This window comes from Nipponia nippon, unplaced genomic scaffold (assembly GCF_047370975.1).
Source record: "Nipponia nippon isolate SJK-2023a ecotype South Korea unplaced genomic scaffold, ASM4737097v1 scaffold_10, whole genome shotgun sequence".
Lineage (NCBI taxonomy): Eukaryota > Metazoa > Chordata > Aves > Pelecaniformes > Threskiornithidae > Nipponia > Nipponia nippon.
In genome coordinates this window covers 13,073,842-13,088,089 of record NW_028262291.1, presented here as the reverse complement: position 1 = coordinate 13,088,089, position 14,248 = coordinate 13,073,842, and the positions used below count along the sequence as shown (strand labels likewise).

Genomic DNA, 14,248 nt, shown 5'->3' with positions numbered 1-14,248 from the left:
AGGAGCTTTCCTCGGTAGGATATATTTTCTAGATTTTGCTCCTTACATCAGAACTTTTGATATTACACTTAAGTATCATTTTCCATTAGAGAAAACTCAAACATTTGTGCACATTAGTATTTAGAAATGCTCTCCAGCTCCTGGACATGACGAATAATATTGTATGTCAGCTACAGGATCACATGGATCATTGCATATGTAAATATTTAAAACCTAGAATTATGTATCTTCATTTAAAAAAAAATATGCATAAGCCTTCATCAAAGTGTAATCTTGGCAGTTTTATATTTTGAAGTACTAGCGACTGCACTTTACCAAATCTTTTATATGTTGTGCGCATATATGCATCACAAACATATATGTATATATGTATGTATTATATGAAGCCATTTTGATTTACTCTGATTCAGAGAGGATTTTTGTACTGAAAACACTATCCCATTTTAATGTAAATGTAAAAAAAAAAAAGAATCAGAAGCTTTTAGATCCAAGTGCCAGGCATCTGAAAGCACCTACTAGCAAAAAGCAATCCTGGTGATAACTAGCATCATATTTCTACTCCCCTCCTTTTACATACAAAAGCCTCATTTTTTAAATCAATTTCCACAAGCAACCAACTTCTCCTCCTAACAGAAAAATGGCACGAAGAAAAAAAATAGACACTGCCCTACCAGCTTCTTAAGTCTCCTGCCAGTAAACACAATAAAGCCTTACAGTATCTTTTGAAGTCCCCAGCTTCTTCAGCCCATCCAGAGGGAGGAGATCTGCAGAATCCTTGTGAATAAACTGAACCGCCTGCTTCATCCTCCTCTGCTGGCGGAGAGATGCTGCTTCCCTTATCTCCACTTCTTTTCTACTCGGCTCTGTCAGGATACCCGAATAAAACATCTTTCCACCCGTGTACGGCTTGCTTCGCAAAGATGCGCCTCTTGGAGAGATGGAGCCGGGGAGATGCTCTATCGCCTGCGCTTTATAACCGGAGCCTGGTGACGTTTGGAGACCAGCAGGTACTCCAGCCGGCGCTGCCGAGTGAAGGAGGGGTTGGGCACTTTGCAATACGTTGCACAAACAACGGCGGGTGAGCTCAGGCTCGGTCTAAGGGAATAAACAGGCGCCGTTCCTCCTCACTGCCTCTCCTGAAAGCAAGATTAGCCACAGGCATCCGACAGCTCTCAAAGCCCCCCAGCAGGCTCACGGGAAGAAAAGAGAGTGCGGCACAGTGCTCCAGCACCCTCTTTTCTGCCCGTGAGGCTGCTGGAGGGCTTTGAGAGCTGCAAACAGCCCCAGGAGCCAGCGCACCTCCCAGCCAACCTCTGAAGGCACAGCTTTTTTTGGCCTGGATAGGGAGCAGGGTGACAGCTGCCCAGCACCCATGCGGTCCTGGATGCTGCTGCCCCACAGGGCTGGGGTGATGCAGCCCTGCACGGACCGTGCAGCTGGCCATGCTGAGGTTTGCTACCGTATGCCTGGGGCCAGCAGGGTTAGGGCAGGCTCTGGATGCCACTGGCCTCACCGAAGCATTGCAGGCACCAATCTGCATCATCACTGTCTACTCAACTCCCCAGGAAGGGGGACGGTCATCAAAAATTGTCCCAGCCAAATTGGGGCACCCCAAATGTGGTTTTACACAGGGTTCCTATACCTGTCAAATGTTCAGGTACAGCACAATTTGACTAATCACTAGCATCCACACTACTGATTACTAATCAGAGTAAAACTTTGCAAAGCAACTATAGTTTTGCATCATTCTTGCTGCTTGTCTATTGATCCAAATGTCGCTGGAGTCAGTCTTGCTATAGTTACTTATCTCTGACACCAGACAATGCTGGGAGGGTTTCAAAGACATGTTAGAGGGTGAGGATGCTGGCATTATCTTGGTTGTCCAGGGGTATCCTTTATCCTTCACGGGCAGCTCTAGGCTTCCAAGAAGCAAAGTCCTTACTTCTCGGGCTGGGCTGTCCTTTAATTTGTTTTACTCAATCATGAACAATACCAAAGTATCCAGTAAAATTCCACTACCTCATTACATTACAGTATATAACATGAACTAATACACATTACCAAACTTAATACAGTTTCATACCATAAAGTCTGATTGATATAATACTTAGGGAGGGGGTTTTTCTTAGCAGGACTATTTTTTTCCCCAGAAGGGCCCACACACTTCCAGAAGCGTAGCTGGGGCAGCAGGCACTCACCTGAACTTTCTGCTTTCCAGGTAATGTCTTGCAAGGAATAGGTGCAGGAGAAAATGCAGCTCTGCCTCAGAGAGGCCATATGGATCTGGGAACACCCCACATGGGTTTGGTGCTTGTTAAACTAACAGAGACCTTTGATGCACTAGATAAAGCACAAGAAAAGCAGAGCCTAACCTAGGATTTTTGCCACGTCTGACTTCCAGGGCTCTCCTAACCTTCGGGAGGAGCTGAGGTGCTGACCCCACTTTGCTCTCCCCCACCAACGCAGCCCGGACTCCTGCTTTCCACTCACCAAGCCACCATCAGCCTTTGGCCAGCTTCAGGGAAACACTCCTGTCTCTGACAGGAAAAGGACGGGGAGGCCAGGGGAAAAAATACTTCGGAAAGAGACCCGAAGTAATGTGGAGGAGAGAGAGGAAAAACAGGGCTTCCTCTGAAAGGAGCAAGGGAAAGACATTCTCCTTGCAACAACTGAGATATATTAGGAAAAAGAAAAAAAAAAACAAAAAACAAAAAACAACAACTAAAGCAATGAAAAAGCCAAGCAGGCAGAGTCGCTTTAAACCGCAGCACCACAGTTTCTCCTTCCTCCCTCTCCTGCGGGCTGCTGCGAAGCCCTGAGCGGGGAAGGGGCCAGGCAGGATCCAGCCCCCAGCAGCTGTGAGCTGCAGCCAGCCCTGTCCTCTCACTGTGACCCATGCAACGGGGCCAGCCCCAACAGCGCAGCCCTATTGCTTTATCTTGGCACATTTAAACGTAAAGCTCAGTTGCCATGAGGGTGCTGAAGGCTGACAGCAGCCCCTTTGCAGGGCTGATGCCAGCTGCTGCGGTGATGCCAAAGCAGCAACGCTCTGTGGGTAAACTTATACAACTGAGCTCTGCAGCCACGGCCAGACTGTGTATGTTCAGCCCCTCCACACATGACATAGGGGTGGGGGAAAATCACAGAATACAATAAACCCCAAACCCATTATTTCACAGCCTCACATAAAGGCCATTACGCATGAGCCAGCCCGAGCTCAGTGAACATGTCAGCGTGCAGAAGGAGAACAGGGCTGACAGTCTGAAGGGGGATATAATCTTTAATCTTTCCCCCTGAGCTGACTCGGCTCATTACAGGACAGGACCATTGTTCCACTACAGGCAAACATGCTTGCGAGGACAAAAGCACCTTATTTTTCACCTTGGGAGCTATTTGGCACTTATCCAGCTGATTAAATAAAGACATATGACTACATCCGCGCTCTCCCAAAGGCAAGGAGGCACAGAAGAAAGCAGAAGGACTGCCACTGAAACCAGGAGACAATTTTTAATACAAAAGCTCTGTGGAGGAGCAGCACTCTGCCTGGCATAGTAGCAAATGCCCAGTCAGCTCTGGCTTACGGCAAGAAGAGTAAATCTGCAAATGCAAGCAGAGCATGAAAAGCCCCCCTCACACTACAGCTGCCAGACTGTAGCCTGCGTTTTAATTCAGCAAACAAGTGTTTTATCTGAGCCCTGCAATTTCACTTCTGCTGTATGTTATAAATGCACTTTGTGCCAACAGATCAGAAGAAAATCTGCCCAGTGCTCAAGAGTAATAAATGAGATAAAGGCCCTAATTCCCCTCTTGATTTTTAATCCTGGGAAAGACAAAAGCGGGAGGAGCAGTAAATCATCTGCTCAAATTACTCAGGATCCACACTGAAATAGGGGCTCAGTTTGGGTACTTTGAACCCAGTGGTTAACTTCCGAGTTGGTCATTTGTTTGCTACAGATTAGCCAGGGGTATCGCTCCCCCGCTACGCAGGGTGTCTAAGTAGGGGGACATTTCAGAAAAATTCCCATCCACTCACTGGAGACAGGTCTGTGCATGACCATTGACCCTTACTTGAGAAAAGCCCTGAGGAGCCCTTTCTTGCTCCTTCCTGGCTCCAGAGCAGCACACGCGTTTCTCTGCACAGCGTAACGTCAAGGCCGATGTCAAGAAGAGGCTTCACAAGGCTGCGATCGAGAAAACCCCTCCAGGCCAGGCTGGCCCTGCTAGAAAGCTGAGATGCCTGTAGCTGCCAGCCCGGACAGGCGGCACATGCTGGAGACAGCACGTGCTGGAGACCAGGGGCAGGTGGCCCCAGCGGCTACCAGCAAAGCTGCCATGTTTGAAGTGGGCTCTGCCCTGCGCCCAGGGCGTCTGTTGGCCCAGCAAAGCTGAGGACAGGGGTGCTTTTTTCCTCAGTTTCCAAACCCACTGCAAAGAAAAAACAGAGGGAAATGCCGCTCTCCCTGGCCTTTCCAACATGCCCTTTGCCATCACAGCTGGGGACAGGGGAAGGCAGCGCTGAACAGCAGCACAAGCACCCTTGGAGGGAGGGGAGAGGACACGCGGTGCTCGGGAGCTTATTAGCCACACTACAGGGAAGAACGAAGCAACACGGGTCCTGCCTGCAAACATGATTTGCTTTACAAGTGATGTAAACTGACTGAGCTAAACCCCAGCAATTTTATACCCCCATTTACAGCCAATTTATACTGGCTTAGTACCCAGTCACGCTTACAGCTTAATCAGCGTAAGAAGAGCTGCGGAGTTTCGTTCACACTCCCATTTCATCTCTTCCCTTGAGGAAAAGGAAAGCAGCAGCAGGCAAAGCAGGAAGTGGGTCGGTTCTTTTTATTTTTTTCTTTTCTTTGATTTCTCATCTTTCCTTAAAAAGAAGTGATTTTTTAGTGGTTGCCATATCCTGAAGAGATGCAGCGATGCCCCAGAAAACTCAGAAGAAAGGACAGAGTGGTATAATTTAACAGAAAGAGAAGCAGCAGAATGCAAGAGTCCCAGAAAGAATAATTTACCCCAGCACAAAGAGAAAACTTTTGAGAAAGAGTCAGTTTCCAGAGGGAAGACTGTGAAGAGCTCAAGAAAATGAAACCACAATAATCGATGTAGAAAAATAAGTTATTCTGTTCATCAGTGCAGGATACATAAGGGTCAGCTCTAGCGTACTCAGGCAAATAACTGAAATAATTTGGACACTAGAAAAGAGTCTTTTTCTAAAAAGGTTGGACACAAAAATCCAGAAGGATTTAGTGAGCTTCTTAATCATCATTTGTAGCAAGATAAAGACTACAGATAGAGCTGGAGAAATCCTATAGCATACAGAGGCAGAATCAGGTTGAGATTCCCAAGAGATGTAGCCCATTTTGTACAGGCACTGTACACTCACTGTTTGTGTTTCCAGTGCTGACCAAGAGAAAGGACCTCCCGGGCTGGGATGCAGGCCCCATCACGAGCACGAGCACTTCACGGAGACAACTGTTCCTGGGGCAGCTCTCCCTATTTACCCTGGGTGCTGCTCCAACCTCCTTTCCCCCGTGCACGTTCTGTGTGGCACATGAGCTGGTGGCAGCAGGCATGGAGTGGGGACACTGATGACAGTAGGAGAGGAATTGGACATAGTGCAGCTTCTCATAGGAGACCGAACTGAATTCACTGTCTAGTCCTCTTCATATACAGAAACCAAAGATGGACAACAGCTTCAGGAACACAAAAACTGCACATGTCAAACCGAGAGGTTAAAATGGCAAGTCTTACAAGAGCTCCCTTACCTTTATTTTTCTTGTTTTAAAGAGGCTAAAACACACTTCTAAAAACAAAACAAAACAAAAACAAACCAAACCAAAAAACCACAGGAAGAGTTGATCAGAGAAACAAATTGTACAGTTCCTAGCATCTTCTACCGCGTACCTCAGTGACAGCCAACTCCTGGCTAGGAGCTATTTGTGGCTGATGGAGCATAAGAACAGGTCCTGCCCCTGGAGCTTGCAAAGCTGTGCTGGGAAAACAGGCTGAGCCCCTTCCAGGTCCCATGTGAGCCAGGGAAGCAGCTGTGGGTTCCATGTGCTGGCAAAGGGGCAGGCAGGGGATTAGGGACAGGGTGCCAAGGGGAAAGGGAGAAGCTGGCAGGTGACCTGCCATGCACTGGGGCAGAGATAAGAGGACAAAATGCATGGGGGCTGCCATGGGGGACAGAAAGCCTGGCCTCCCCTTACTTGCACATCATGGAACCAGCAAGAACAACCACAGCCCTTAACGGACGTAATGGTGGCTGTTGTCCCTCAAACTGCACCGCACAGGTGGGGGAAAACAGGGCTGATCATGCCCCTGGCATCGCTCACTAGCTGGTTTCCTCCAAGACAAGATCCGAGCACAACTCAGAAGGTGGTGCTGCTACGAAACCAGCTGAACACACAGACACAGACATGGCCACTGGGTCTTTCAGAGCTTTCCATGGAGCTGAAGACACCAGGGAACCCTCTCAAGCAAAAAGACTAATTCATATCTCTTTCTCTCCCCAAATGTCCCCTGCATGGCTTTCTTCAGGAACTCCACCCGGGCAGGTGGGCAGGAAACGGTGCAGGTCGAGGGCAGGTGACGCTTCGCCCCGGTGTGTATCCACACTAACCTCTCTTTATTTTGTGCAACAGTAAGATTATTCCAGTATAAAATTTTCAAAATGATTAACTTTAAGAAACATTAATACATGCTAGTTCTCACCCTCCCGCATGTATGCTAGAGTTGAACTGCAAATATTTATTTTGAAGCAAGCTACACGTATATTCAAAGTGCCAACCATAACTACATCATTCAGACTTCCCAAACCTCAGGGGATTTCACTTCCCCTCCTGTCCGGCAAAAAGCAGCTTGTGTGCTGAAGGCTTCCGCTGCTGCTGGGGCATTCCACGCCATAAATCTTACATTCAGGTCATTAAAGATATAGGAGGGATCTTGTTAAGGCTAAAACAGTGCGAGTCATTTCACACTACACAAACACAATTTTCTCGCTCCTTTTCTAACTTTCCAGAAGCCTGACACCCAGAGCCCAAGGAGGAGCAGAGCCAGGCATGCAGGAATGCTGCTGCTGCTTGGGATTTCCGAGCTCTGCAAGGCAGGAGGAAGAGGGCACTGCTCTTCTTCACATCGGCTCCTATGGCAGGCCAGATTTAAAGAAATAACAGGGAGCCTGTTGTTGCTCCCCAAAAGGCACGGGGCTGGTGGCATGAGGTGTAGGAGAGGGCAGGGAGACGCAGGAGACATAGGCTTGCAGCTGGATTCTGCAATGAAAAGAGATCACATTTACAGTCAAGCAACGCAGTTGGGATGCCCTGGCTCATCCTAGAGTCAATGAAAGATGCTGTGCAATAGCGAGATCCTAAGTCTCTTCACAGACCCAGCTCAGAGCACCTGGACAAAGTAAAGCTTGACAACAAACTAAGAACCAGAGCTTCAGATGGTACCTACGGGGAGTGCTGGCCTGAACAGCAACCTCCCCACAGGGCTGCTGCGTAATTTTGCTGAGCCTACTCCTGTTGACTTCTTGAAATAGTTCACAGCCGTCCCTAACAAAGGGGTTATGGACTCCCCACATCAAGGGAGCTGCGAGATGTTTCACTGTCATTAGCCACTGGACTAATGACACCTAAAAAGCAGAGGATCTAAGACACCGATAAACAGCCATTGCAAGAGGAAGAACAGCACCGGATTTGCTCCAACAGAGATATGCCGTTGGTTTCGTCCCCCACGTATTTTCCTTGCCCCATCAGCAATTTTCTCACTTTCTTCAGCCCAAGGGACAAAGGCTCTGCACAGCACCCGTGACAAAGCCCCACTTACGCTAGCAGCCAGCAATCTTTCAGTGTTTTGTGGACACAAAGGAGTCCATTCTTGGTGTAAATACTCCAACACAACAATCCATTTCTATCCACCAATGCACTTCAGTACCTGCTTAAATACCATGCTGAATGGGAATTACAAGCAGACGGCTCTCTGGGCAAAACTCCTCCTTCCCAGCATGGTGAAAAGTCACTATTTAGTACAGAAAATATCAGTATGCACACAAAATCACGTCGGGTATTTGTTAAGAGCAACAGTACTAAAGCAAAGCCTTTTCAGTGCTTAATGTATACATTACCCTGGGAAACTTAGCAGATCTGTGTTTGCTTTTAAATCTGCGTGGCTAATTAATCATAAGGCAGCTGGCCAAATTTTTCCTTGAGTCAACATATCAAACATTAGTGGAGATGCAGTGGGGATACATGATGCCCAGAATGACATCCATGCCTAGCTACAGTCATGGGAGTAGTTTATTGACCTGATCCTAACTTGGCAGCAAGATGTTTTAAATATTTACCCATTGATTTCTGCAAACAGGGAACAATAGGTTGTCATTTTCTCCCTCATACTTTCTTTTCAAACTAATAAATTATTCTCAGAAACAGCTGGCACCATGGGCAGGTGCCCACAACGGGCCAGGAGAAGACCACATCGCATTCATTTGCCACTGGGATCCAAAAAGCGCCTTGCTTCCTGTTAGCCAAGGTGGTTACGTCCAGGGTTATCTTCCCCATAACCCCGCATCTTCATCAGGGTGAAATGCGCGCTGGCTCCAGGATAAAAGATGTTGTGCTATGGAAGCGTGTGAGACCACAGGCACAGCGCTCTGCCCTCACCACACAAGGACAGGACTGAAGTCATTGCTGAAACTTGAGCTGGGGATGAGAGTAAACAAAGAAGGCTTAAGCAGGACCAAGATAAGAAAAGTATGGCAGCTTGTATAGCAGATGGGATCTTTTAAATCTCTTCTCTTTGGGTGACAAGTTTAGAGCTGGCAGGTTTAGAAGCATCCAGGCACAGTGAAGCACAGGTATTTGAAAGCTCCCTGCCACAGGGGGGAACTCTTAGTCCTGAAAGGAGTTATGCAAACCTTTTAAAAGCTTGCTGCTTTTACTCCCTTTCTAGCTAGAGAACTTTCTTCTGCCCAAGTATCAATCTGCTGCAAAGGCACTTCTCATTCTAGATGCTTTGGAGTGGTGTGATTCCGGAATAGCAGTACGTGAGGAGAGCGAGGGGGAACTCCTCAGGCAAGCTCTGTGAAATTTACCTCCAGAGAACACAAATCTCAGAACATAATTTAAAACCAAGAAAAAAAAAAAAATCATCACTTTGTTTCTGGAACAGGACTAGTACAGGTCAGCTCTGAAACAGCATTGCCTTTTGAAAGGTTCCTGTGTGGCATACCCAGTTTACCAGGTAATGGTGACAAAAATGACAGAGTATCTCCAGTGATGAAGTAAGCAAGTGAGTTAAACAGAACTGGAATTTCCCAGCTCTTCTGCAAAGCCCTGAGAACGGGTGCTTACTTCAACTCACGCCAATGTGGGATTCACCAAGGAACAACATTCTTACTATACTTTCTAAAAGACTGACTGTGAACCTCTTCTGCCTCTACCAGTTAAAGGAGTATTCATAGAGGGATTTCATGTGACAAATGTTTCCACCTTCTTATGGAGCTCAGATCTAAGACAGCTTTGCACCCCTCCTTCAGAGGAGAGGAAGAGGGGGTAGGTTGTTTTGTATAGGTTCTTTATCAAGTCTGGAATTGCTCTGGTTTCCCAACAGACCAATATGCAATGAACTCAGGATTTGAATGCTTTAATTTAGGAAAAAAAAAAACAAACCATATATAACTTTTGGAGCTTAAAGCATTCAAATCCTGAGTTCATCAAATCTATCTAAATATCTTTATTTTGGAACTTTAAGATAAATCAAAATCTGAGCCTTAGATATTTTACAGTATCCATGTAAAATAAAAATATGATTTATACCAACATCAGAGAGCAGGTCACCACAGTGTTAGTCAAACACAGAGTCTCTCACCTCTGTGGAGCGCTCATGTTTATTTTACGAAGCCAAGACTCCAACACTCTCAAGTGCTGCAAGTATAAGTGAGCTACCATTGTATCCCCCTCCACATGGCCCATGCAAAACTGCAGCAACTCATAACGGGTAAGATTTAGTAAGACATGTTACTGGATACTCAGTGCTAATATTTGCTAACGCACAGAATCGTCAACAGTACTTCAATGTAACTCTCCTAACACAGAGGTTTTGTTTGCCATGTTGTGGTTTGGTTAAATATCTCCACCTTCAAGTCTAGTCAACTGAAAGATACTTTAGCTTACACGATGTCTGAAAAGGAAGCCAGCTGCCCCAGGGGAGCAGGAGCATGTGCACTGCGGGTGTGAATGATGAGACACACGATGCTATTGATTACCTGTGCTTTGAGGTGTTTCTGCCCTAGCTTGGGTATAATTTGCCACAAGGTCATCTGTCCAGCCGCTGATAGGAGTTGAGCTGAGCAACCTCCCCTGAAATGATGGAGGAAATCAGTAGCTGATTATACACACAATTTTATTTCCAAAGACAAATGTTCAAAGTCCATTATTGACACCTGTAAGAACTGAGTCATGAGAGGGATGGGGTTGGGCAAAGTGCCAGAATCCCTCACTGTTCTCAGAAGTAAATAACAGCAACTGAAGTTACGCATTCACAGCCCGTTTCCTCCAGCTTCCTTTGAGGTTTATTCTGCCTGGAAATCAACAACTTGCAACCTGCACATTTCCTCACTAGTAATTTGGAAAAGAAGGGTGAATGGCCTCAACTGATAGTCAGAATTCAGTTCAGAAGAGGGTCTCCTCCCACTGCAATCTGAAGAGGCAGCAATATCTGGTCCAGCAGCATGGGTCTTTCTAGGCCCCATATTTGCATTTGGTTGAAATAGAAAAATGCAAAATATAAGTTCATTTACAAAATCACTCCCTCTTCTTCAAAAAGATTGATCAGAGGCAGTGGTTGGGACCAAGAGCTGCTGAATTGTGTATTTTGGCTAACAGTGCCAACGCCCTCAGAAAAGCTGCCTGGAGCTCCTGTTACAGCTACCCAGAAGTGCATTTCATTCCTTGGCACATGTGTCCTGCAGAGGGTTGCCAGCGGACCAGGAAATACTCCTTCACATTCCACCAAAGCTGCTGAAGCCAGCCCGACAGCAAGATGCTTTTCCTCAGTACGTTCACACGTCTGTGCAGGAAGACAGAAGCACGCCATGAGCGGTTGTGTTAAGGAAGCCCCCAGGTTTCAGCAGACTGTTTTAGGCCTCCTGCTACGGAAGACCTAACCCCAAACCTATCGCTGTCTGTCAGCATGGATTTTAACAGCTTTTTTTTCTTTCTTAGGGCCACATGCTGCCCTCTCGTGGGGAGCCCTGCGGACGGTACCCTGCTGCCTTGGCACAGCCCTGAGCCCCGGGGCACAGCCAGCACAAACCGGGCAGGCGACACAGGGAGCTGCAGTCTGCCAGCACCCCCAGGAACAGCAGCTTCATGTAGGCCACCACAACCTATGCCTCATTATCACAGCTCCCCAAATCCTCAAAAATCTCCTTATTTGAGACCCTCCCCAATATGCCAGGCAAGAATGGACCCTGAGAGGTGTCCGAGAGAGGGACAAGGCTCTAGCATCTTACACGAAGGTGTGCCAGAGCACGTGCCCACAGCATCCCTAAGCCAGACCATCTGCATCAGATTTTACTTCTCCATTACCGCATGTGGCAACACATCCTGCTGGGCCAGAGAGTTATGGCCTTCATTAGCCACTCCAAGAGCAAATGGTCAAGTTGGACATGTGTCCTGTACCGAGCTGGGACAGGCATTTGTAATATACTTATTTCAGCACTGCTGCATCCATCTCACGCCACAGGCGCTGGCGGAGGGGCTTTCTGGACTGGCCAAGGAAGACAGCAATGCCTGCAGTGTTGAGCGTTCAGTTCCTAGAGCTAAGCTTCCCTCTTCCACTGAATGAAGTTGCTGTTCTCAGCATGGATGAGCCTTTTCAGGGTTTTATTTTTGTAAGTTTGCTGAGAGAATTAGCACCTACGGAAGCCGGGGCGCAATAGTTATGCTATGTAAGCCAGACAGGCCCCCTGAGCACTTTTCTGCCAGTCCTGTTTTTAATAACTGGTACCTCTCAGCTTTTCCACACAGCCCCTCACACCAGCACTACATCAGTAACAGCAAACTGGGGGCCACCCAAATTCATGAGCAGGGTTGTGCCACAGACAGACTTGTCTGCTGGACACAGAGATGCTGAATTCCCAGTTTTCTGGAGTGCTTTCTTAATTTCCACATTAAACCCCAGAAAAATCATGATCCCCTCTCATACCCTGAGCTGCTATCCATGGCTGGGTTTTACTCCAGGCAGCACCTCCAGAAGCCAGCTGAGCTGGTATTTTGCAACAGCTCTTCCAACTGGTGACGGGACATGTGTGGTTACAGAGCCTGGTCACAAAGAGGGTGTGAGGCAGATGCTAGTGCTAACACAGTGACGAGCAACTCCTAACCTCTGGCTCTAAACCCACAGCAAACTCTGGCTCCCTGCTGCACCACACTGACAGCAAATAGTGCACAACTGAAGGACTTTTCGTACCTCCAAATGCAAATGTGAGGTGTGTTTGAAGCCTCATTTGCTCTTTTGCTTAACCCCAACTCTTTCCTGCTGTTTCTGGGACATGTAGATGAACAGAGAAAACTGCAAATAACACACGCCCAGCCTTGCAGGTCCTACAGCAGCCCCGGAGGGCAGCCAGCACACCAACAACGAGCCAGCAGGCTCCTCAGCTGTAATGCTGGCCAGCATCGAGTGCCCCACGTTGTCCTAGCCCTACGCTGCCCGCTCCCTGCCCTGCCCACCCTTTCACACATCTCTAAGGCTCCCAGCTTCAGAGACTTCCTTTTCTCATCTTTGCCCAGGCACACATTTCTCCATACCCGCAGCCAGCATACAGACCCGGCACCAAGCGCAGGGCCCCTGGGGAGCCCTTCCAGGCCAGCCAGCCCTGCCCATGCTCACGCAGGGGCCGCCGGGTCACCCCAAGGCAGCAGCCCGCTGCCGGGGCAGGGCATCAGAGGCCTAGGAGGGCTGCGGGAAGCAAAGCTCCTTGTCGTTGCACTGCAGGTGGCTGCCCCCGAGAAGGGCAAGAGGAAGCCTGGGCAGGCACTGAAGGAACCAGAGGCAGGGCCTCCAGCAAGCCCTGCACCCCACCAGGCACCCACACGTACAGACTGCTGCGCCCACCCTGTCTGGCATCCCACTCCTCCCAAGTTTACATCCTGGGCCAGCTTGCTGCTTTTTCTGAAACTTTCACTCATTTTTTTTCTGCTCAAGAACTGTATATTTTGCATTCTCCTTTCATGAAAGCTGTTGCACACATGGCTATCTTATTGTCAAATACATACATAATGTATACACACACACAAATATACATGTGTATATTTAACATACCTCTACACTTCTCCATCTCCTGAACTTATTTGCAGATAGAGATTCTCCATCCAACTCACATCAAGGCTCCTGTCCATGCTTAGTATTTTGTTCCATTTCTTCTAGCACAGCAGGCAGGAAAGAATGCACAAAAACCACATTCAGGCTGTCACTGCTGTATTGGATTCAGGCACAGAAGAGGAAGCTTTCTCTAGACCTATTCAAGCATAAACTTGCTCTGTACATAAGCGTTCCATGGATGTTCGTCGTGTTCTTGGTATAACATGAAACACTTGAACTAAGAACTACTAAACGACAAATTGCATCTCAAGTGACCACTTCAGAATATTTCAGCTTCCAATGCAACTTTTTCTCTCCTTAAAACTACGAACCCCTTATTTCCTGATCCCCAGAATTGTCACAGATGGGAAATTTCATGGCACATGATTAATATCCAGGTTTGTAAGTCTACATTGCCTATTGAATAAACTTCCCAGTGAAAAAAAGCAGGCTTCAGTTGCATTAGATCAAGTTTAGCAGCTAGCGAGTGTGAGGGAGCCTCCTTGATGAATTCTATATTTATAGACAAATTCAATATGGAAAAAGATTTCAAGGTCATCTTTTCTGACCTATTTTTTTCTTTGTGTACTAAACAGGCTTCACTTCATAGCCTTCAAAAAACTTTCATACCCTTCAAATTTTGTTTAATCAGAGCAACAGCTACACTAACGTATATATTTGAACAAAGATTTTTTTTTTTTTCTTTTTTGATCACTTAAAGTGGTTTAATAAGGTAGTTTAAAAGAGCAACATGCAGAAAGTCATACGTAATTTGCACTGACTTGGAGAGAAACTAGATGAACTTACCTTCTGAGAGTGGAAGCTGTCCCTTGAATACTCTAACTCCTTCTGTTTTCCCCACAGG

The 14,248-nt window shown here is 47.2% G+C and overlaps 1 protein-coding gene across 5 annotated transcripts in view; it reads right to left on the bottom strand.

The window, feature by feature from the left end:
* NRIP3 (nuclear receptor interacting protein 3) overlaps positions 1 to 13,500 on the bottom strand; it is a 28,334-nt gene extending 14,834 nt beyond the window's left edge. The window contains exons 1-2 of one of the 5 annotated variants that reach the window (XM_087745555.1): positions 13,345 to 13,500; positions 10,283 to 10,376 (exon numbers count right to left, since the gene is read on the bottom strand). In XM_087745555.1, the coding sequence (XP_087601681.1) occupies positions 10,283 to 10,336 (54 nt within the window). In that variant the 5' untranslated portion in view covers positions 10,337 to 10,376; positions 13,345 to 13,500. Of the gene's footprint in view, positions 1 to 714; positions 1,064 to 10,282; positions 10,377 to 13,344 lie in introns of those variants that run through there. The other 4 variants (XM_087745559.1, XM_087745550.1, XM_087745543.1 and 1 more) reach the window with 4 other exon arrangements.
* Positions 13,501 to 14,248: the final 748 nt, after the last annotated feature.